Source organism: Malaya genurostris, chromosome 1 (genome assembly GCF_030247185.1).
Source record: "Malaya genurostris strain Urasoe2022 chromosome 1, Malgen_1.1, whole genome shotgun sequence".
NCBI classification, from domain to species: domain Eukaryota; kingdom Metazoa; phylum Arthropoda; class Insecta; order Diptera; family Culicidae; genus Malaya; species Malaya genurostris.
In genome coordinates, this window is record NC_080570.1 from 31,237,402 (window position 1) to 31,261,263 (window position 23,862).

Here is a 23,862-nt window from a genome sequence, read left to right on the forward strand (position 1 = left end):
TTTTTTTCATTGTTAAATTTTCCATAACGATTTGCCTCGTTTGAACGACTAGAGCGTAGAGCATAACCGGTGCTTGCACGACCACGTTCAAATTTAGCATACCAGTCAATAATAGGCAATTTGTTTGGACTAGATCGGTGGTTCAGAATTTTAGTTACTGGCCTAATAAATCAGATGTTGTATGTTCAAGCCCTGACCTGTAAGGAATCATAGTGTCCGTAGGCGTAGGATCGCAATAGTCCTGTACACTGAGTAGAGCCCAAATTATGCTTATCAAGCAATTTCATTACTTGAACAATGTTTTTTATTTAAAAAAAACTGTGTTTTATCAACACATGAAATTCTGCTTTTTTTTCACTCTCTGATTTTCCAAAAGTAGCGTCACTGATAGCCAGCGTTGCCAGGTTGACAGATTTATCTGGCAAATACCAGATTTTTCTCGCTTCGCCAGACACTCTAACTAACTAGATCTTTTGCCAGATTTTACAAATTTTTCCAGATTTTACAAATTTCCTAGACTTTGCCAGATGTCACCGGAACTTTACGGTTTTGGTCTCTATACGATAGGTGGTGAGACCTTTAGTTTTGCTCACTGAAAATGAAGCCCGGTCTGGATTTCCTTGTATGTAGTTAGACCCAGACAAATCCAGATAAATTTTTGAGTCAGAGACAGATTTTTGAAAAAATAACATAGCAACTCTGCTGATAGCACTCTAATGAACTGATTGTCATGTCGCTATTGAACACTAGAGGGATTCTTAATTAGTGACACCATCTTTCTGTCAGACCGTGTACTTATTGACCGATATACCGATTTCTCGGTATTTATACAGATATTAGACCTCTATACCGCAATGCAGATATGTACTCCCAAAATACCGATATTTCACGGGTCGTACAGATAAATACCGATTTTCGGTTTCAGCTTGGATAGACATGAGAAAAGGTTGCTGTTGGACCTTTTTTTGCTCGCCAAAATGAGCTTTGGTGACAATTTCCTGGTACTTATGTTACGGGATTCTGATACCGATATGGTCCAGATTAGAGATGGGCAATTCATTCGTGAACGGTTCAAAAGAACTAGTTCTTTTGAAAGAATGAATGAGCAGTAGTTCTTTTTTCGAGAACGGTAGTTCTGTAATAAGAAAGCTGCATCACGAAAGCTCAGTTCTAATTCGTGGGACCTTTTTTTTTTTGCTCGCCTAACCTAACAACACTTAGTTCTCGTTTAGTCTTTGAACAAACAAACCCACTATGAAAAGAACGAACGAATGGCTCTGGAGAACTAGTTCTTTCAACAGAACTTTGCATCACTGAACGGTTCTTTGAAACAGAGATGGCATTTCACTAGAGTGATACACCAGGGCGTAGGTTTCAATTAAACACTGCGGATACATTTGCTCCGCTCCACACAAAGAGGAAAGCGCACTTCTTCTCAGTGTCCAGACAGACAGACTTTGAGTGCGTGCTTGTGTTGAGAGAATAACATTCTCTTCGCACGAATCACTCTCATGTGCTCTCGCCTAAATACACCCAAGTGATCACTGGCGCGTGATGGTGAGCGAACACTTCTGTGAACTTTAATTAATAGAGAGTAGATCTGGTCTTGCAATGAAAAATTTGCAATGAAAACTGAAAATTTTACGATAAATTGTTTTATTTTGTTGATTTTGCGTGCCCCACGCTTCTTCTACTCAAACCATACACCAGAGTGCTCACCGGCGTGTACACCTCTGTGAAAGTATCTGCATCCACCTCAGAGAATTTATTAGCTAATGCTCTAGCACTTTGGTGCGATTCAGTGGAAGAGGTAAAAGGAAATAAACAAACGCACTCATGATGCGTGCACACTTTATACAACAGTGTGAAAGAGAAGAGCTCTCGTTGGAGTTGTCAGTGCGCGGGGAGAAATTTTGCTTGCTCTTCGTCACACAGAGGAGATGGACATCTCTGCTTTGAAATGAACTGTTTTGCCCATCTCTAGTACAGATAGATTTTTGAGCCAACTACAGATTTTTGAAAAAATGACCTGGTAACGCTGTGCCCGAGACAGATAATTTCACGCGTTTTTTTTATAACGGCCAATAAGCCTCCTGTCAACTTCCACTTTCGAAAAAAATTGCAGGCGAGCTATGAAAAATAGAATATTAAATTTAACATCAGACGAAAAAGAAAACTTTTCTCTGCAGTTTACTATTATGACTTACTCTCAGCGAGTGCCGAGTCATTCGAAATTACTCTTCAAAGTGAATGTTGATGGATGGCTTTTTGGCCGTTATCAGAAAAAAAACGCGTGATTGAAATGCACAAATGTGTGAATTGTTGCACTTTTATTTATATAGAATCTATCAGAAGAGTGTGTATAGTTTTGAATGTACATGCTACTTACAGTAAAATATAGGTAATAATTCATCCAGTACATTTAGCAATTCTATTCTACAGTAAAGTTTATACAACTTATTTACGATGCCATTTCGTATGAGATATATACTTCCCGAAAATAGCAACATTTGCAATGTAATAAAAAAAACAATCAACACACAATAGACAGTTAAATTTAATAACTATTCCACTAATTTTTCGAACAATAGAGATCTCTTTCAGCTCGTTTGACCTCTATGGACCGACACGAATCAGCTTATTCCATATCCATTCAAGACTGGAGCAAAAGTTTCAAAACATCCAGCGGTGAAAAATGCAATTTTTTACGACCGCAGCACAATCGCAGGAAAACGGGGCAGAAGTTTAACTTTATTAGTTTTCCACCGAAAAAATTGTCGCTAGTGTTCGGACTGACAGTTGGTAGGATGAGCAGAGACCACTAACAGGTGCATACCTCGGTAACGATGCAGTAATAAAAGCAGAACTTGAATCAATTCGGTGTCCCGTAACATTTGTGGCATCATCGTCGCGCAAATGTCGACGGGGTGGTTCTGCGGTGAATCGATAGTTTCATTGCCGATAGGAGATAGCACCGGTACAATACCGGAGGGCAAGTACAATTCCAGACGTACCAAAAGCTTCAAGGTTTCAATCATGGCTTTCAATGGTTCACAATTCGGCCAACCGTTATCGTTTCTTGCCCTCATCCCTCTCATTAGCCACTCTAGCCGGCCACGCAATAGAAACAGCAGTCGGCAATGCCAAGAACAAAACGATAGCGTTCCTCTTATTGTTTCACTGTTCTCTTTCAGCACGATGACAGGGTTGGTTTGGTTGCTGTGGTAATGGCCGGATGCCCATACCTGTAGTGACCCGGCGTTTGACAGAATCAATCGTACATTGAGGATCCTTGAGTAAGTATATAGAAAATGACAAAAAGAGCCCTTTGCGAGCACAATGGCAGTATAACCGTGATCGGAACCGTTGCTTTATGGTGAGTTCCAAGAGCTCTCTCTCTCTCTCTCTCTCTCTCTCTCTCTTTCTCTTGGATGGTCTTTTGTAAGCAAACCAGCACATCAAAAATGATTGGATGATGAAACGACGTTGGATTGCTTCAAATGTACGTTATAAAAGTACTGCTTTCAAGCGAAATATAAATTGATTTAAAGTGAAGATCCTTTTCAAAGTGCGCATAGATGTCATAACGAAGAAATATACCATAATCGAATCATGTCGGCGCTTTAATTTCCGTTTCACATTAATCTTATCCTTCGCCGAACATTGCTCTGTGTATCGATGATTCTAATAGTGCAGAAATAAACTCACCTGAAACAACAGGAACGCATATCCCTTCGGAGGAAAGTATGACTTGGATTCGGCCTTGTGTGGCCAGTCGACGACCAGGGCTCCGTACTGGTTGAATGATGTGGTGATTTCCTCTGAAAGTATAGATAAAAGGACAACAGTAAGAACACACAGCCTGTGAACAGTGATACGTTGCTGCATGGAAGGACGTGCATACATTTCCTGTCTGGAATGGCCGTCGGCCTACATACCGACTCTAATCGGAAAGGGCAATAACAAAACGTGGCACAGGAAAATCTTATTTGCTGGCACCTCGAAGCCGTGCTCCGTGGCACGGATTGTAGCAGCTTTGGTTATAAATAATGTAGATGCACAACAGCGGTGAAGCGAGAACTTCGAACAGACACTTGCGAAGGCAGGGTCCATTGGGACGAGGACGACGCTGTGTTTGCTGTAGACGCTACTGCACAGTTTCGTAGGAGGAAAATACCGACATGGGGATAGGAAGCTCGACGAACATTCAGACAGAAGCGGCAGGCGATGATAAAAAATTTACTTCAATTTAACTGGATTTGCTTCGTGATTTAACCGGTTGTATTTTACATCGAACAGCCAGCGATCCAACCAGCCAGCGGTATCGTGCCGGTGTTGTACACGAAGACGCGGCATAGAAATGGGTGAAAATGATGGAACTGCTTCCGCTGAGAATCCGGATTATAAGAGGGAAGGTAACGAGCATCGCAAAGGTTCTAACAACAGGCGAATGGATATGATAGCTATTATAAGTAGAGGCTGTTTGGTACACCAGTCTCAGAGTTTAGCTTGCAAGCTGAAAGCAATAAATCTGTTTATATAAGTCAAACATGTTTTTTCCTTTCATTTTTTGTGGTTATACTTTTTGCGGTGAAGACATACACTTAGTAGAAGCAGCCAAATCGCTGTGATGCTTAATAATCGTAGGTAAACTTTTCGGAAAAGTTGCTGACTTTACCGGTTAAAGTTTTCTCTTTAGAAAATTTGGGAGGTGGGAAACTAGAATTGAAAGTTCGGTTTTTATGTACACAGTCTTAGACATTTCAAAGTTGCAGTTTTTATGTGTTTTTCAAAATTATTTCTATGTAAAATGTTTTAGAAATACATGTATCGTCGAGGTTTGGTGTTATCTCGATAAAACAATATTCAAAAACAACGACTGGGGCTTGCATTTACTTTTGATTTTTAATGAGATTGATATCTTAAATTGAAATTAAAATCGATGACAAGTTATGCGGGTTTTGTACAGCACGTATCCATGCTGTTATGTCAATTGGAATTTCTAGAAACATCACTAGAAGATTCTGTCAAGTTTTTCTCTTTCAAACTTGAATAAAATCAAAAATTTTCTTTGGGTATTAACTACCATTACCTTTTCAACTTGTAAACAGTTATGTCCAGTTACTATAGATCTAAATGTGGCAACTCGGCAAGCTATAAAAAATTGACCAAATGTGTGCTAGCTGGTGGTGTTCTTTTCTTCCGTACCAGCACATACCGATGCGTATCGGTTTATCATTGTCATTTTGTATGACGGTTGGAAAGTTTTGACACTCATCGCCATATAATTTCGGAACCGGAACTGGATGAAATTGCCCAGTATCTTTTAAGACTACGAGAGCTTTAATTGGCATCATGACTTATGAAAGTCGGTTTAACCATTGCTGAGAAATCGAAGTGAGTTCCGTTTTCGGAGCTGTTCTTCATTATTATCGGTTCCTTCGGAAGTGGATACCGGGGACTAGTTCCAAAATAGATTTATATATCCACTAACTAACAAGGTCTGTCGAATAGCTTAATTTACTAGTAAGTTTCATAAAAAATTACACCTCGTTTCGTCATCATTTTTTGGAAAAACACTCAAGAAATTGAAATTTTTTTATTTATCGTGCTGAAATTTGGATGTTGGATCTGAGTCAACTTTTCTGACACTTTTTAAAAAATTTCAAGACCTTTCATTTGAATCTAATCTAATGTGAAAATCGATTCAGCCATCTCTGAGAAAATCGAGTGACATCATTTGTCACATACACACATACATACGTTCAAAAGTCGGTTTTCGCAGTGATTGCATAGCCTTTCTATATGAGAAAGTCAAAAAGTGTTTCTGAATCAAATCGAATTCTCGCTGAAGCTAAGAGGGTACATGTTCTACCGGTCGTGAACGATTGAATTTAAAACCATCTTTTTTAATATTGATTTGTTCTCAAATGAACGTTAAGCCTAACTTTTTGAATGAAATATCAGTTTTGATCAATGTTTGATGGAAAATTGCTGACATTTTATGAACGTAAATTTTAATTCCCTAATAAAAAAGTTAATTACACTGTTACAATGCATTTGTATTAGATCGCACTACACAAAATAAACAAAACAAAATATTTTCTGTTAAAAAAGCAGTTTTCCGAAAAATAAATAGTTTTACTACAACCTTCCATATCCGATTACTAATAGAAGGTACGTAAATCTTTATTTCGCAATTGGCCTTCTAACGACAGTTCGACATGTAGATGGTGCTGTTGTACAAACGATGATGTTTTCGAATGCAGCTGTCAAAATACGTAGTTTATTCTCCAGTGGATTTTTATTTATTTGTAGTTTAAATTCGAATAATAATCATCATCAAAGAATATTCTGTTGTAATTAGGGACAAACCATTGATTTCTATCAGTTAGAATTTCAACCGATATTTTTAATATTAAGAAAAAATTTATGTTTTTTGCTTTCAGAATGACCTACAGATTGATAATATTGACTTTACTTGTTGACACCGCTCTGGAATAATTGGTCTGGGCGTTTATTCCATCCAGTAGTTGTTTAAACCTTTAATTTCGATTACGAAAATGGATGACATAATCTCACTTAGCATCAATTTCTCAAAATAGTTTAGTATTGAAGAAATGAAGGGTTTACTTTTGAGCTTGAGCGACCACCCCTGGTTGCTACTCCGTTACTGATCGGGATTAGCTGAAATTGTACAGGGAGTTTCTAGATGATCCGACCTGGGACTGGTAAATCATCCTTCAATATACATCCTCTGGTAATCCCAGAATTCAATGATCAGTACCGGCGCCTGCCAGGCCCGAACGTAGATCGTCTAAGGAATGGGAAGGGATGTTAGTCCAACACTTGTTGTTACTAGAGGCCGTATATACTACTGCGCACTCCACAAGTGTCACGGGAGAAGGATATTTGTTAGTAAAAAATTCAGTATTGGTATTATTTGCGTGCGACTCAGTATGTTCCGGTTTCAAGATGCTCGGATGTACCACTAAACTCACTGAACGTTTCAACAATATCCTATATTGAAGTCCCGAGAAGTCTTGATTCACAGCTCTTATTTGAGGAAACTGATGAAAAATTTGCAATACTATCGCGTAAAGAATAAAAACTTCCCTATTTTTATTAATGAAATTACAAAATAAACGAGCGAATAGGATTTAGACAAAATAGTTGATTCATTGCATTGGCATATTCTAAACAGTTGTTATAAAATCATTTTTTATCACCAAATAGAGGTCAACAGATTTCACACTCGTCTTGATTCTTTATTATTTCCGATTTATTATTTTAATTATTTATTAAAATTATTAATTGATTATATTGGTTGATCTGGGCAGAGAAAAATATAAATAAATTGTTTGAAATATTAATATCAAGTACACTAAGGTCTTTTTTATGCGACTTTTTTAGGAGAATTTTCAGAATTATGCGGTTTTTATGCGAATTTTCAAAGTTATGCGGTTTCCTTCCTGCGGTTTTTGTTATGCGAAGTTTCAGAGTTATGCGGTTTTTTTTATGCGATGTTTCAGAGTTATGCGGTTTTTCTTATGCGAATTTTAAGAGTTATGCGTTTTTTATGCGGTACGTAAACTCGCATAAAAAAGACTTCAGTGTGTTTCTTTTCTATGCATTCAATATACCGATATATGTTATCTCTATTAATAACTATGTAATATGAACGGATTTGCGCAATAGTTGTTTTGTATCATTCAATTTATAATCCTGAAAGACAATCAATAACATGGAAGAAGAAAACATTTTAAATAAAACTTTTCTCCGAAGCTAGACGGAAATTAATAGGTTAAATGAAGAGATAATTTAATAAAGTAGAGTAATCAGAAGTGAAACGTTTAAAAGGAAAAAGAAACTCCTGCTATTGTCGCCTTTTACGACATGGAAGCAGGAACCCAGTGGATCTATTCTTGGTTCATTTTTTTCCGCCAGATTCCACACGGCATCTAGGCTGGTACGTACAGTCCGGAGAGAGCTAATAGGTACTATCAATCTCCTAGTGGACCCCAGCCTCCTGAAGAAATGAAGGGTTTACTTTTTATGCAAAAGTTGATTGAATGCAAAAGTTTTATCCATTCCGTAGGTTTGTTTAAGGAAGAATTACTATGTTAGTAACTATTTTCGCATTTAATACCCGATTCCTACATTGCTCTGTGAGATAATTTGCTAACATAATCGATTTCTTGGTCCAAAAAGTGAAACATAGAAGGCGCGGAGTTTATTTGAGTTTTGCGTTTGAAAGCCAATAATTTCTGCAAGAGGAAATCCATATAGAAATGTGTTCGTTGCTAATCAAATGTGTTAGTGGAAATAAGCTTGAACTAAAATAATTTTTTCTCGAGCAGTTTTCAGAAAAACGGAGGAGTTTTAGATCAAAATTTTCGCTTTTCTTGAATTGTAATTGTAAGCAGAATGAACTGATTTGTTCATTTTTCAACCATTTGGAAAATTTTAGTGATTAAAATCAGGACAAAAACGCAGTTTTTATGCACACATTGTTGACATTACTTATACGCTTGCGAAGTGTCTTGCTACTTAAAAGAGGTTATTTTAGTGTGAAAGATAAATAATGCACTTTCAACCTAATTATGGTCGTTATTCGGGGCAAGTCGCTTTCCACTGGAAACACTCTCCTTAATTACTGCCTCTACATATTTGCATATTTGCGAAAAGTAAAGTGACCTACATGCATGTTTATGTAATTGTCGCCTCTGTTAGGAAAAGCCAGGATAATGGTTTGTAGAAAAGAAAATCAGACATTTTTATTTAAAGAAGTTATTTAAAGAATTTACTTTAATCTAGTTGAATTGACCTGTAGAAATATTTCCATGCTTGAGGTGTAATGATATACAAAATTGTCCAAACTGTAGGTGTTCGAAAACTGACTACTTATATTGCGGTTCATTTTCCGTATTTCAAATGTGTACCCTTCTATATAAAACAAAGAAGTGATCCCACGACAAAATTGCTTCCGAGTGCTGTGAGTGAATTGATAACAGTAATAGTGTCAGCTCAACATTAACATTTCGACCAAACATGAAGCACAATACTGCCCTCTGTGTGAGAAAAAAAACAAATCACACCATTCTACTTTACCGATCGCGAGTAATCATGACCACGCGCTTATATAACCGGCTGTAAATCACTTGGCATAATATGTCATTTTGTTCTTGAAAGTGTATCTTCGGAAGTATTTTTCAATCAGCTTTTGCAATTTCCAGTTTACACCCTTAGATTATGTTTACTTGCACCATGGAAGCTCAAAACCATGGAAAGGGATATTCTAACTGTAAGCTGTATTGGATGCCTTGTACCACACTACGCAAACTAAATAGCAATAGATTCTCTATGTCTTTGTATAGACAGTTACACATGCAGAAAAGAAGCACCCCTGACAGCGTGCAACAATGCCCGAGTACTTTATTTCTATCCTGTCTGCCATAGATTATGCGGTATCCGCTCACTCTTCTTCCGGTTGTCGGTAGCCTATATTCATCGTTTAGCTTTCAGTTGGTGGATAGTGGCGGTCCTAGGAATTCCGAACTAAAAAAAAAGGAAATTTCCTCTGGTATCCGAATGCCTGCTCCGTCGTTGCAGCAAAAAAAAAACTATAGGGTTCGTATATGTATAAATATGTAACAGGATTTGCATACTACCGAAGAGGCAGATGGTACAGTTTTGCAAAGTGATGCAGAGAATAATGTATTACAAACATTATTATTCCAGCTTAGTTTCTCGTTTCTTTTCTTATCTAAACCAAATTCGAACAGAGAAATCTGACCAATCTGTTCGGTGGAAAGTTTCAAGCTCCTGGTTCTCCGGGCGGGAAAACTCAGTTGCAGTTATAGTATCAACTCACTCTATTTTGGAAAATCTATCGATTCTCCAAGTGGCTAGTTAGCATTAGTAGGTAAAAGAATTGAGTGATCATATTTAATGACCTCTTGACTGTGATGGCTAGGAGAAAGGATGTTACTGTCATCAGTTTGCTGATAGTGTGCCCACTGAAAAGCAGTTACGAAAACTATTGAAATATACAATAAAATCAGGTCCTATCATGGAATGTAGAATCAGTGATTGCTTCCTCCCACAGCATCACTCCACCTGTGCTCCATAATCAGGAAAACCGGACAAATGATTGTACAATTTGTGGAAAACTAGTCGGGCGCGGTCATGCGAAAATAATGAAGCTATCTATTTTCATTATTTAGATTGGAAACAACGAGCACTACTCGGTTCGGAACGCCACCTACGGTCGTTGTTTGCTCTACTACTGTTTGCCAGTTTACCTACGGGGGCGTTACGGTGTTGGTGCAGATTTGTTAGTGATGAGTTTTTATTATCTGCTAGGCTTTTGCGGCTGCTGGCGCTACTGGAAAAGGTTATATTTCGCCACTGAAAGTGTGGGTTATTCACGAAACACTGCTCCAGTTACTCGACGTTTTGTTTACCTATTCACGGGTCAGAAAGCATGTAGGAGGGAATAGTTGGCCACTGGGCTGTAGATAATATGAATTCATAATTCAATTTTTTCCTACAATCATGACCCAAAGTGTGAGTTTCTGACTGTAGCAATTTTCATGATCTCGTATTTTCATGATAAATTTAGAAAGATTCCACACAGAGTCCGATAATTGAATTGCTACATTACTTAAACAGTTATTATGTTGCACCCATAACTGTATTGGAAGACCCCTAGTCACTTTGTTTACACTACGTCTTGACAGTCAGTGGATGTAGGTGTTACTTCTACAATCGAGTGTTATCCGGAAAATGGATCTCCAACATAAACGTAGTGCCTTGTTGCAAACTGAAAACCGGCAAAAGGACACAGTTCATGAACTGTCCGATTTATGTGGGTGCAAAAGTTTTGCATCCGGGTTGACGATGTGCAGGATGGATGCTGGTATTTCAAGACAGCTGTCATTTGTTCGAGCCCTAACCTGGAAGGATTCTTAGTGTCAGCAGAATAGTAGTGTTCAATCAACCAAATAACGAATTAGGTTCGAATTATACTCCGTTACTCTGTGACGTTTAAAACTTACGCATCGAATATAAGCTTTAACCTTCTAATATTTCATTTGAATCACCCTTATTCTGAATAACAATAACGTATTGATTTTTCGGTCGAACGTGGATGATCATAAAAAAAATTAATACGTCGTATTACAAGCAATATTGTATAAAGATGATATTTCTAGTCGAATGGCAGCAATTTTATATGTTGCACAACAAACAATTTCTGTCCATTTGAAAGCTAAGGAAAAAGTTCAAAAGTTTAAAAAATGGGTGCCACATTAATTGAATGAAAGACAGATGGAGAACCAAATAAAACACTGGTGAATTTTGTTTCAAAGACATCAAAGAAAATCCGTTCTGCATCGAATTGTTACTGGCGATAGAAAAGGGATTTCTCTTAACAATACTAAACGGAAAAACATTATGGATTAATCAGGGATAACCATCGACAACAACTGCAAAACCAGATCGATTCGTCAAGAAGACAACGCTCTGTGTTTGATGAAATACAATCAAATCAACCCGCCGTATTCAATAGAGTTGGCCCCTTCCGACTACCATTTGGGGTCCACGCATTGGGTGAGCAGAATTTCGATTCCTACGAAGAAGTCGAAAATTGAATATCTGATTGGTTTGCTTCAAAAGTCGAACATTTCTGTTTGCTTAGTATCCATAAACGGCTAGAAAGGTCAACAAGAAGTGTAGGAAACAATGGTAAATACTTTGACGTGAATACGTTTTACTTTACTATGGGGCGTCTTTTTGAAATTCGCCCTATGTAAGAATGGGAGAACTTAATCATGAATATTTCGTGTTGTACTAAACGCTACAACATAATTCTTTCTCCATGTCATCAGAAATATGATCAGCAATTTATAATTGAATTTACAACAGTGGTGGATAACCACAAACAACACCAAAAATTTTTTTTATCAAACTTTCAAAGGCAGTCAGGAAAATTCATCACAATGGCTTGCCTATTTCGCACTCGGACGACAGTTTTGAGACTAAAATCACAACCTTGATTCTGGTCTAGCAGTTTTTTTGAAAGTTGATTTGAGGTTTAGAATTTAATTTCAGAATTCATTTTCAGAATTTTGTTTCAGAAATACAGATACCGAAGATAAAAATAAGACTCTGGAACTGCATCATAATTCTAGATTTGATAAATAGATTTTCGGAGCTGCTTTATTGACTAGTTTTTGGAACTGAATTTGGAACTTTAAGTTCGAAATTCGTATCTGGAGACAGAGGAGAGTTGGCATCACTGGGAGTACGCTGCAGTGCCTAAGTGCTGCCCAAACAACTTATAGTGAAGTGATAGATCGAAACAGTTATTTTAAGTGATAGTGCAGCAGTGACAAGTGTGTGTTGATAAATGAAAATGAAATTTATTGAGTATTGCTGATTCACGAAACTAAAAATACTAAACGATGTCAACCGATCCGCATTTACCGCCCAAAATGTAACGACGCTCGAAGCGCCATCTGCACATCAGCTGGTTTCTGATCAATCACGGGAAACTTACGGGCGGTCAACTAAGCTAAGCTTTAAGTTCGGCATTCGTATCTAAAGTTTTAATTCTGTAATTCAACTTCAGAATTTTGGAGCAATATAAAGGATATGAATTCCAAGGTCTGGATTCTGGAACAAAATTTAAGATCTAATCTCCGAGGGAGTATTTTGGAAGTGACTTCTGAACCGAAATTTATTTCATGAATTCATCTTTAGAATTTACTTCCTGAATTCAAATACAGAATTAAATTCCTTTATTCAGGTTCGGAATTCAAGCTGAGTTCTAGAATTAATTTTGGAATCTGGATTCTAAAATTTAGTCAGTTCAAGAAGTTCTTCAACTAAATTCATTTCAGGAATGAATTCTAGATTTGGATTTCAAATTTAGTTCTTAAATTCAGTTCCAGTTCTCGAATGTTCAGAATTCAGGTTTTGGTTGCGAAAAGTACTCAAATATGTCGAAGGAACTATTCGAAGTTTTCCTCAGCCGAGAATGTAACCCTTTAAAAAAAAAACATATATATCATTGTTTTTTTATCTGACCCTCATTTTTTCAGCGTTATTTGTGTAGTAAAATATGTTTTTCGTCAATATGTCATACTTTAGCCTATTAACGGCATTCCTCCCTTTTGGTAGAACTTTTTTGAAGCAGTTATCACCTTAATGGTCTATTCTCTCAGGGTTTGTATTATTTGATGGATAATTTAGCATCCGCCGTAAATGATTCAATCACTGTCGAAGCATCATGCCCAACCTGGATTTATTTAAAGTTGTATTAAATAGTCAAAAATGTGATGTACCCAAGGTAGCCTGTCCAATATTCCAATTGTTTTTATATATAAAACTACTTTATCATCTTATTAAGACCATCGGAGTTTCAATTTGATCTCTATTTCTTTTCTGATAGCCTCCTCTCTCGTCCATGAGTTCGACCAATAGCCAGATATCTTACTTTGAATAAAAGTGATGTACTGATATAATAATATATGAAATAGTTATAAGATCACGTACAGTATATACAAAAAGAAATGTTTTTTAATGTAATTTTTACCAGTTATAGTTATAGTTTTTGAGTAGGTTATGGATAATCTGATATTTAGGGAAACTAGTATTAAAAAAATATGTTGGAAGCTACGGCGAAGAAAAACTGACGTATATTGCCTTAAATGCCATACTTTAGTATAAATACACTGTTACGATTCTGGAAACGAGGCAATAAAAGCTTCGAAATTCCCACAATCAGCTAACTAATACGGACGATTGTTCAAATTCGGAATATTGTGAAAGAAGTATGTCAGTTTTATTCGTATTCATGTCCTCCAGTTATGTCTCTGACATCACCCACCCGCCTTTCCTATTGAGCGTTTAATTTTGACAGAGAAACGCTCATTGTATACCGGTATATCTAATATACAATTATGATTACTCAGTAATCACATCAACATTCAGATTTGCAGTGTCCAAGTAGAAAGTAAATGAAGAATCTTTCCAAGTACATCGATTCGTGTCATTCAAAACTGTTTTCGATTCATTTTTTCTGCTGAGTACTGTTAAAAACAAAATCAGTTCAGGCGAAATTACGTAAGGTATACGAACATAAAACAATCGTTAAATCATCATCATAATAATTCAAATTTTCAACCACAGACTGCAATCTGAAAAGCCTAGAACAAAAGCAAAAAAAATGGAAATAAATTACAGTCTATGAATAATATCTCCACATAACACGCAAGAAAAAGTATAATTGGCTACGATTAAACAACGAGATTGCTCACAATACAAAAATACGGTCAAAAAGATGAATGCCTATACAGGAACTCTAGTGCTTCAGAGTCATTGGCAAACTGCTATAGCAGCCGCATAGGCAATATGGAAGTCTTATTTCCAGTGAGTCACATAAGTCATCAGCATTCAAAAATGAATCGTGTGGTTCACAGGCCTAGTAGCCCGAACTAATGGATCCAAACAATATAAATTTGGTCAGAAGAGAATTTTATCGAACGCACACAATCAAAGAAGACGCTATACAAACCAGCTCGGTTAGATCGACGGAAACCATCTTCCTACCCACCGTCAGTGTGCCAATTTCACTGCTGGAGAGATCCAAAGTAGCTGATAACTGGCCCGAAGAAGCATAGGAAGAGGAAAATTACTAGGAAACACACTGGTTCGAACCCTTGCTGGGACTTGCTTTCGAACAGTGTTCTAATAGGCTTACGACCGTGCCAATGTCTGTGTGGTTGTGTCAATGACGGAAGCTTCCCCCTGTGTCATTAAATAAGGCCGATTGGATGACGTTTCACATTTCGCCAAACACTTAAGGCCCCAACCACCGGAAGGAAAACTAGAAAATCCTCACGTGAAGATTAGAGCGGAAGAAATGAAGTGCTCACCCGGTGGAGCCAGTCAGGCAAAATGCGGCTCTACGCCATCATATCCATTGTGACATGACTTCCACGAAGAATCTAGGCTCGCACTAAAACCGGCCCCATCGCTCGGCATCATTATAGTCATCACGATCGAAGCGAACCTAGGAAAGCAAAAGTATAAGAATATATCCTTGGTTGTCGTCAGTCTTAGTCGCCTACAGTCAGAAGAAAGCAAGCCACTAGACGTCGCTGGTGCGCGGAAGAATGACTCTCCGGAGACCGAAGCAGCGGGGCCCAAGACTAATAAGCACATAAGCATCACATCGCACTAAGTAATGAGGTTTCGGAGCATCCCTTGTTCTGGGCCAGCAAGGCGAGGAAAGCACGATTACCTACTTCGACAAAATTGAGTACAATCAAAGCGATAGGAGGGGACCACTTGCAAGACAGAGCTATAAAATATATTTTCCGCCTTAGTGTTCCTTAATTACGCTTGGCTGCTTGGTTTATTACCTGCTACACATGCATCCAACTCCATGCTGGTGGGAATTTCCTTGAGTGTATAGAAAATACTGACGCACTTGGTGCTTTCATTTTCTTGTGCATCAGCAGTTTTTTTTTCACGAGCAATTGATTGCCACATCATGCCATAGTAGGAGGCCTCGAGAAGCGTTTATGTATAGAAGTAGTCAGACATGGCGAGGGAAACTGTAGTTTGATAATAGGCGTTGATTGATGCCGCGACAGGGGCGTGTTTCGGTTTTAGTTTGCTTTGATCGAAAGTGTTTGTTGAAAGTGTTGGCCTTCTGCTGTGTTAGCTATTTTGTCTATGCTGGTTGAAGAAAAAGAAAGAACAGGTTCCACCACGAAACGGGGTTAAAATTTTAGTGATTGGGTATTTAGTTGAGATAATAGCTCACCGTGAAACTACTTCCTCGTTTTCTTTGAAATTTGTCCTTGCAACGATGTAAAAACTTGACAAAACCACACACCATGTCAGAGAAAGTACCAAGCATTCTACAACGCAATCTAAGAGAGAGCTATATTGAACATGCAATCAAACTACTAGGTGTGCAGACTTTAAACGAATTGGGAGTCGTTCAGAAATCGATTGTTTTAGTTGGTGGTATTATACGTGGTCAAGCTAACCGTTTTATTATTGTGGTTCCAAATGGACCAAAAAAATCGAATAAAATAAACAACGTTGTTTAATTTTAAGGAAAAGAAGTGGACGTTCTATTTTCTAATCTTCAGTTGACAGAATGAATAAAATGAATATATCAGGGCCGTATCACAACAGGAATCATCTCTAATTTGAAGTGTTGTTGAGTTCGGCCTACAGTAAATGAAATCAAAGTATTACTGTTAAGACTGTACTCCAGAAAATTTTAATATCAACCACTTTATTTTGAGCATAACTTTTTATAGGATCGGTAGAAATTAATGAAATTTTGGAAAAACTAGTATTGAATGTAGTGTGTACATGCGCCAAACGGTTATCGAGGAGGCCTTCAAGCAAGAAAAGTTTGAACAGAACAATTTGCGCGGGGGTTGCAAAATAAAATTCTGACCGGTCCCACAATTGGTTCGTGAAACAGTTGGGATTCGACCGTAGTGAGCTGACAGCGGAGCAAAAGTGAAGAAATACAACCCTGTGAACGGCACGAAGATAAGAGATTAATTCCAGATTGCCAGAACTTCGTTCACTTTAGGAATTTTGTACGATTATTGTGGGAAAGCTTCGGCAAACAGGGATGGTCTTCATAAACGACAAGGATTGTTTTTGCCCACCACACGCCCCCACAACAAAAAGCTTCAGTTTGGAGCCCCCTGGTAGTGGACGCAACTAGTCTCAGCGGAAAACAAGAAACAAATATACACTGGCAATGATAATATTAGATATACAAATTTAATATTGATACAAAATCCGCTGAGATTCTATTTATTCAAGCTTTGATGTGCAATTTATTATTAACATAAAGTGGAGTCCCAGTGGAAAAGTTTTCCTTTTAAGGGACCCACAATTTAATTACTACGCTATGTTGGAAAGAAAAACAAAAATATTAGGAAATTAGTTATTAATATGAAATACTGTTGACGATCAATACATTATAAAACAAAATAACTACATTAGCTAAATATCTCGTTCAGTCTGTGCTTAAAATGGTACTTTAGTCTAGCCGCAAATGTGGCATGATTGTAAGAAAGAGTGGGTGAAAGTAAGAGAGATAGCGTGAGTGTTGCACAGATTTTGAGGTATAGTGTTCAATAAGACCCTGTCAGCTCGGAGTGAAAGCAATCTTTAATTCACCATCTCACGGCATCACATTGAACATATCATGTCTGTCAATTGTGTATGAGAGCGCAATGCTGCTATTTTCGCGCGCAAGTCTTCGACATCTTCAGTATGATATCCAAACGAATTCCGAATCAGATGCAATAACCGATTCCCAAGTAACATTTTTAATATTAATATTAGTAAATACTTGTAGCTGTCTTCAACGCTACATAATAAATCTTACATTAAAACTTTAAACTCCACGAAAGCCTACTGAAAACCTCTACAAGAGCATGTTCCTGCCAAGTGGACCATTCTTCACAAGGTTTATAAATAAAAATGAAGAATCAGTATAAACCTGCTTTAAAACTCCAAATTCAAGAAAATTTTGAAACCAGCTTTACGATCAACATTAAATTTATTTGGATGGAATGAATTCCGCTATGAATAAACTGACATTTTGATAATATTTTTCTTGACTATATGTGTGTCATGTTTACTTTGAATGCAATCAGTAAGAATATATTAGATTTTTTTACGAGTTTGAAACTTTTTCCGATTAGTTATAATTTTTATTTTTTTTTTAAAATAAAAATTATAACTAATCGCCTAGTAATAAATGCGGTTTTTGCGAACGTCTTCATGATTTATGAAAATTATTTTTTGTGATTCATCGTAATTTTTGTATAAAATATTAAATATAAATTTAAAAGAGACACTTATTATAGTTGTCATAAAACAGCCTATGTTGCATCTAAGCTAACAGGGCATGAAATTAACACTACTTGTTGCTGAAGAATTTAAAAATAGTATTGTTATCGTAGCTAAAAAAATTGCCAAGGAGAAACGACCTTCTAATCTGCTCTGGGAATACAGTGTTCAGCTTTTATGCAGCGAGAAAGTTTACACGGAACTTGTTCTGTACTTTCAAGTTGCAAGGAGTACCACGCGCAGCCAGAAAGTTCTCGCGGAACTTGTTCTATGCCTCGAACTGTAAAAAATTATGTTGTCATGTTGTCTTAAGCAGCGAGAAAGTTCACGAGAAACCTGTTCTAAGATCAACTTGATAAATACGATCAGGCGTAACACTTTGCTTCCGCCGTTTTTTCCAAAATAAATGCGAAAAAGTGCTTACAGATGTATTATATAAAGTATTGTCCGTCGCTAGCGACAACTTTCTCCCATCTTTCCGGCAATTTTCGGATCCCGGGTCGAGAAAAGGAGTCCTCTTTTGACGCTATCTATGAAGCAATCCATTTTTCCAACTCTTCGAAGGATTGAAAATGTTGATCTACCAGGCGCAATCGAACGGAATAGGTGGAAGTCAGAAGGGGCGACATCTGGGGAATACGGTGGGTGGGGCAAGACTTTCCATTTCAGCGTTTCCAGGTACTTTTTGACCACTTTCGCGACGTCAAGCCGAGCATTGTCGTGTTGGAGGATGACTTTGTCATGTCGCGACTAAGGTGCATCAGTTGCGTTCGGTAGCGATCTCCTGTGATGGTTTCACGCGGTTTTAAGAGTTCGTAGTAAATCACACCGAGCTGGTCCCACCAAATACAAATCATAACTTTGGCGCCGTGAATATTCGGTTTTGCCTTCGACGAAGTAGCATGGGCACGGGCTTTCCCCATGATTTTCTGCGTTTAGGATTATCGTATCGAACCCACTTTTCATCACCGGTTACGATTCGATGTAAAAACCCCTTACGATTTTGTCTTTGAAGCAGTTGCTCACATACAAATAGACGGCGCTCGATGTCCCTCGGTTTCAACTCGTATTGTACCCAGTTTCCTCCTTTTTGAATCATGCCCAGGGCCTTGAGACGTTTTGAAATGGCTTGCTGACTTACTCCCAACGATTCGGCAAGCTCTTTTTGGGTTTGGCACGAATCTTCATCAAGCAATACTTCTAGTTGTTTATCTTTGAAGGTTTTTTCTCTTCCATCAAAACAAGAACAACTGTCACTGAAACGGCGATGACAATTCGTTAGGCACTGTACACACTCACATTGAAGGCTTTAGCATCTATGTATTTTGGAAAAAAAAACCCGTCATTTTTTTCGAATCTTCAAACAAAATCTTGATTTGAGTTGACTGGATTGTTCAATGGATTTTTAATATTCATCGTATAACCACAAACCTCTCGTGATTATTTTTGTTACGATTAAATTCGGAACAGTTTCATAAACACGGAACCAACATTACTTTTACTACTTCGGAAGCAATATATAGCGTTTTCTTGGTTCATAAACTTAAACATAGAAGGCGCTGAGTTGTTTTAAGTACTGCGTTTGAAAGCCAATAGTTTTCTGGTGCCGTGCACACATCCCAGTAAAACGTTTTACCGCATTGGTCCATCGTTGGAGCGTTCAATGTTGAACGATTTCGGAACACTTCTTACAAGGGATGTCAGGTACACAGATTAATCTGTGTTCCACAGATTTAGAATTTTCTACACAGATAAATGACACAGATTTTCACAGATTTCTGAAAATGATCACAGATTTCTGAAAACGATCACAGATTTTGACAGATTCTTGAATAAATCACGGATTTTCACAGATTTTGGAAATCGAGCACAGTTTAGCACTAAAAAGTACGGAGCGGTTGAGAAAAAAGGTACAGAGCGTGTCGGTAGTGAGACCTTTTTTTTTGCTCACTAAATTGAATTCGATTTGCTATAATGGTACGGAAAATGGCTAATGAGACCTTTTTTTGCTCACCAAATTGATTTTGAGCTGCTCTTGGGGTACGGAAAACGGTCACAGATTTACACAGACAGGTTTTGGGTTTGATCACAGATTTTTGAAAAAATTACCTGGCATCCCTGCTTCTTACTGGGATTGTTTGAAACAGTAAAATATAAATACGTGTACAGTTTTCAGCGAGTATAAATAATAAATATGTTTTTCTGTATTCCGCTATGGTGTAAATAAGCTGTGTGCACTAGGAGCGATAAATGTGGTGGATCAATTATTTGTTAGTGTAACTTCCTATTTGTTTTATACAAAACAAACATCTGGAAATTTGAGTGGAATCTTTTCGTTCAATTTTTTTCCTGTCAGTTGTAATACTTCAAAGGAGACGCATTGTTTTTTTTAAAGTTGAAAGAACACTACTCTCCAGATCGCCACAGAAATCAAGTTCCAGAGAAAAAACGATCCTTCGTAAGCAGCAGGTACTACCTAACTGCCACTGATGAAACTATTATTTTTCTCATTTCTTCCAGTAATTACTGAAACTATCACCAAGAATTCACCTTCTACTTACTTTTCGGGTGCAACTTACGGAGTCTAGAGCGATTCCTGATTGTTGGCTTCTTGCCGCAAAAATAAAAGACGCCGACGAAGTGCCGAATGAATGTAAGAAAAAATTGGAACCTAATTGGAAGGAAGGGGCGGATAGGGAAAGGGGTTGTTTCAAGAGGACAAGCAACTTGAAACTAACTTCACTTGTTCTCACTCTTACGGCGCTGAAGCCGTGTCTTCGGTTTCCTGCTCCCATACAAGGAAATCCCACAGGGAGTTGATTGTGCTTATTCTTAGTAGTTTTTCCCGGTGAAGTTGGATGAGAGACGCTGCAGCAAGAAATGAAAAATGCTTTCGTGGGTGCAATTTTTCTTCTAGTTGTTGAGCACGGTGGCAATTTACCCTCAGGAAGCCGAAAGGAGGTGCCACCAACGTGCAGCTTCTTCTGATTGCTGGTCTCTAGCGGCAGACAGAAGAATTTGTTCGTTTTTATATGGTGCTATTAGGTGATGTAGCAAGAATTTATAGCAGGTGCTTGGTGTTGTAGTCGGAGCACGGAAGACTTGGGCAAGAGCACTTTAATTTTACAGTGCACTTGATTTCGTGTTCTCTTTTTCAGGGCCGTTGAGCAGTTAGATGTTTTTTTATATGAAAATCAAAAAGAACTCACTCCTCCTTCGGTTGTGCTTTTAACCAGCGAAGAAGGTAACTTAACTATGCTAAGATATTAACTTAAATATTAATCTTTTTGTACGGCTCGAATGTTTGCATCGGAAAACTACTTGAGCAATGTTTCTAACTCAATCAAGCAATGGAATAGTTTCACGGAAAGAACCAGTTGATAGCTCTTCCAAATAATGCATATACAACATTAATAAACAACTGAATATTCACTATCGGTACATTGATAGAAATATTAATCTGTAAAGTTAAAATAGTACGTGTGTCTACTGGCTTGCTAATTGTAACGTTCTACAACGAAGGCTGATATTCCATAACACTACAAGTCTACAGTGAGTGAGTGTTGAGTGTGCTCGTGTGTCAATTGAAAAATATGATGCGGTGAACGACCCAATCGTGGTTAAAGCCGCTAATAAACGACAACAACAACAACAAAAATATGATAGTGCAACTACCAATTTGTTCCCATTTTGAAGCATTCTCATTTCGACCATTCGAAAGTGTCCTAAATAGCCTTGTCCGAATGCATCCATTTGCCGTAGCAGAGAAGACAACAGCAGGTTGCATGCTGCCATGGTTCTTCTGTACTGTATTGATAATAGAAATGCTTGAGTTTGCACATATCTTTCGGGCATGCCACAAGAAGAGGCACACTCACCTATGCTATGAAAGGCTGACAATAATTTCCCTTTCTGTAATTGAATATACGATAGTGGAACGGAGATTTGGTCTAATTCTATATACAGTCTGTCTGTTGAGAATTATAATTGAACTGTACCCTCGAACAAGACAATCTGCCTCTTGGACACAAAATCGTTCAATATCTAATTGTTGGTTATGTAAATTTTTAATTGCATTTCGTTCTCACATAATGAATATTGCCTGACTGTTTCAAATATCTAGCATATGCTGCTTCGTTGCAGTTCATTTTCGAGAGCTGAAACCGATAGCAAATGCACTTACCCTCATCGATATCCGGTGGTAGACCGCCAACAAATACCTTCCGCGAGAACCGTTCCGTCGATTCCGAACCATTCGAGTGTGGTGACGATCGGGCTGGTGATCCGAGGCCACCTAGCTGGTGGTGTGGATGATGCTGATGGTGTTGATGATGATGATGCTGCTGTTGTTGCGAATGGTGGCTGTTAGCATTGCCGATGTAGCCACCACTTCCGTTCCCGCCGCTACCAGCCTCATCAGAAATGTGCTCGTCCAACCCGGAGAAAAACGGCTTGCCTGAAAATAGGTGCAAAAAAGGTATATTGTTAACATTTTTTTTTAAGAAAACCACGAAAGTCAATTTTTACGTTTAATATTACGGATCTGCATCGACGCAATATACTTGTGTAAATAGGTCCAATCACTGGTTTCCATAATATTGTTGAGGTATCGTTACTTCAAATCCGTTCGTTGAAGAAAAAAATGAATCCGATCAATATGCACACTTCTCGCTAGTTGAAAGCTTGCTTTTTGAATGAATATTAACTGCTTTAGACTTGATATGGCTTTAATTTTTCGACCGAAAGCGCATCGTTGGCATGGTGAAAATTTGAATTTTTTTCAGCATGCTAAGTTAGCTGCAATCAAGGCCCGCTTGGCGGGCTTATCATCTTTAGTACTATAGAATTCTTTAGTACTTTAGTGCCATAGAATCGGTCGTTGCATCTGATTCGGAATCCATTTGGAAACTCAGAATCCAGGACTCCAGACTCAGCTCAACGAGTGTCCTTGTGTATGTAACAAAAATGTGCGCTCGATTTTCACAAACTTAGATTCAAATGAAAGGTCCCTTGGCCCCATAGGGTGCTATTGAATTTTACCCGGATCGGACTTTCGGTTCGGGAACAACTATGTAAAATGTGCAAAAAAAGATTCATAAGAGCACTCGATTGTCTCAGAGACCGCTCAACGGGTTTTCTTCAACTAAGATTTTAATGAAAGGCCTTGTAGTCCTTGTTGCAATTGAGTTTCATCTGGATTCGACTTACGGGGTGAAATGTGCAAAATGAACTAAAAACGTGCAATCGATTTTCTCGGAGACCGCTCATCCAATTTTCTTACAACCCTACACGCAGAGAAATTTAGCATGTTCAAAATAACAAAACAGTTAGTAGATTTTTGATCTTGATTTCTCCCTTCAACATCAACAATAATCTCTGTTTAATTTGAATCAAAATTTTGGTATAATCAAACGAAAAATATATTTGTTCCGGCTGAGTTTATTGTTGAAATGAACTAACTATTTATTACATGTCAACCAAAGTTGAGTTAATGTTATCGGTCATGTCCTTGTTGATTCAATCCAGCTATATCTTCAAAACAAGAAAAAAATTGGATCTATTTATCTACGATCTTATTTGTGTTAAGATACAACTAACTTTACTGTTTAAATGCACCAGAGCATTTTTTTCCCGCGCGAATTAACCTGGGCATTTTTTTCTCCCGCGGAAAAAGTTTGTACGCGTTTGTACGTTTAAGTAAAATTGTATCTGCTTTTTACATTTCATAGAGGGTTCAACAATTCCATAGAGGGTAAACAATTCAAGTGTTTGTATTGATAATTAAGAATATTTTTGAAAATTGCATAAAATACATAACACATTTTCTTCACAAAAAAATTTATGCAGGATCTCTATCTTGACCGGATTGATGGAGCACCTAACCGATGGATGTTATAAAAATTGAAAAACCTTGATTATGGTATGTGAATAATTCGATCGTTTATTGACGAAACT

The 23,862-nt window shown here is 37.7% G+C and overlaps 1 protein-coding gene across 3 annotated transcripts in view; it reads right to left on the reverse strand.

The window, feature by feature from the left end:
- The window catches only part of LOC131436009 (cytoplasmic polyadenylation element-binding protein 2), a 701,408-nt gene that overhangs the window by 18,313 nt on the left and 659,233 nt on the right, over positions 1-23,862 (reverse strand). For all 3 annotated transcript variants that reach the window (XM_058604425.1, XM_058604416.1, XM_058604405.1), the window contains 2 exons: positions 22,091-22,363; positions 3,709-3,821 (listed from right to left, as the gene is read on the reverse strand). In XM_058604425.1, the coding sequence (XP_058460408.1) occupies positions 3,709-3,821; positions 22,091-22,363 (386 nt within the window). The remainder of the gene's footprint in view (positions 1-3,708; positions 3,822-22,090; positions 22,364-23,862) is intronic.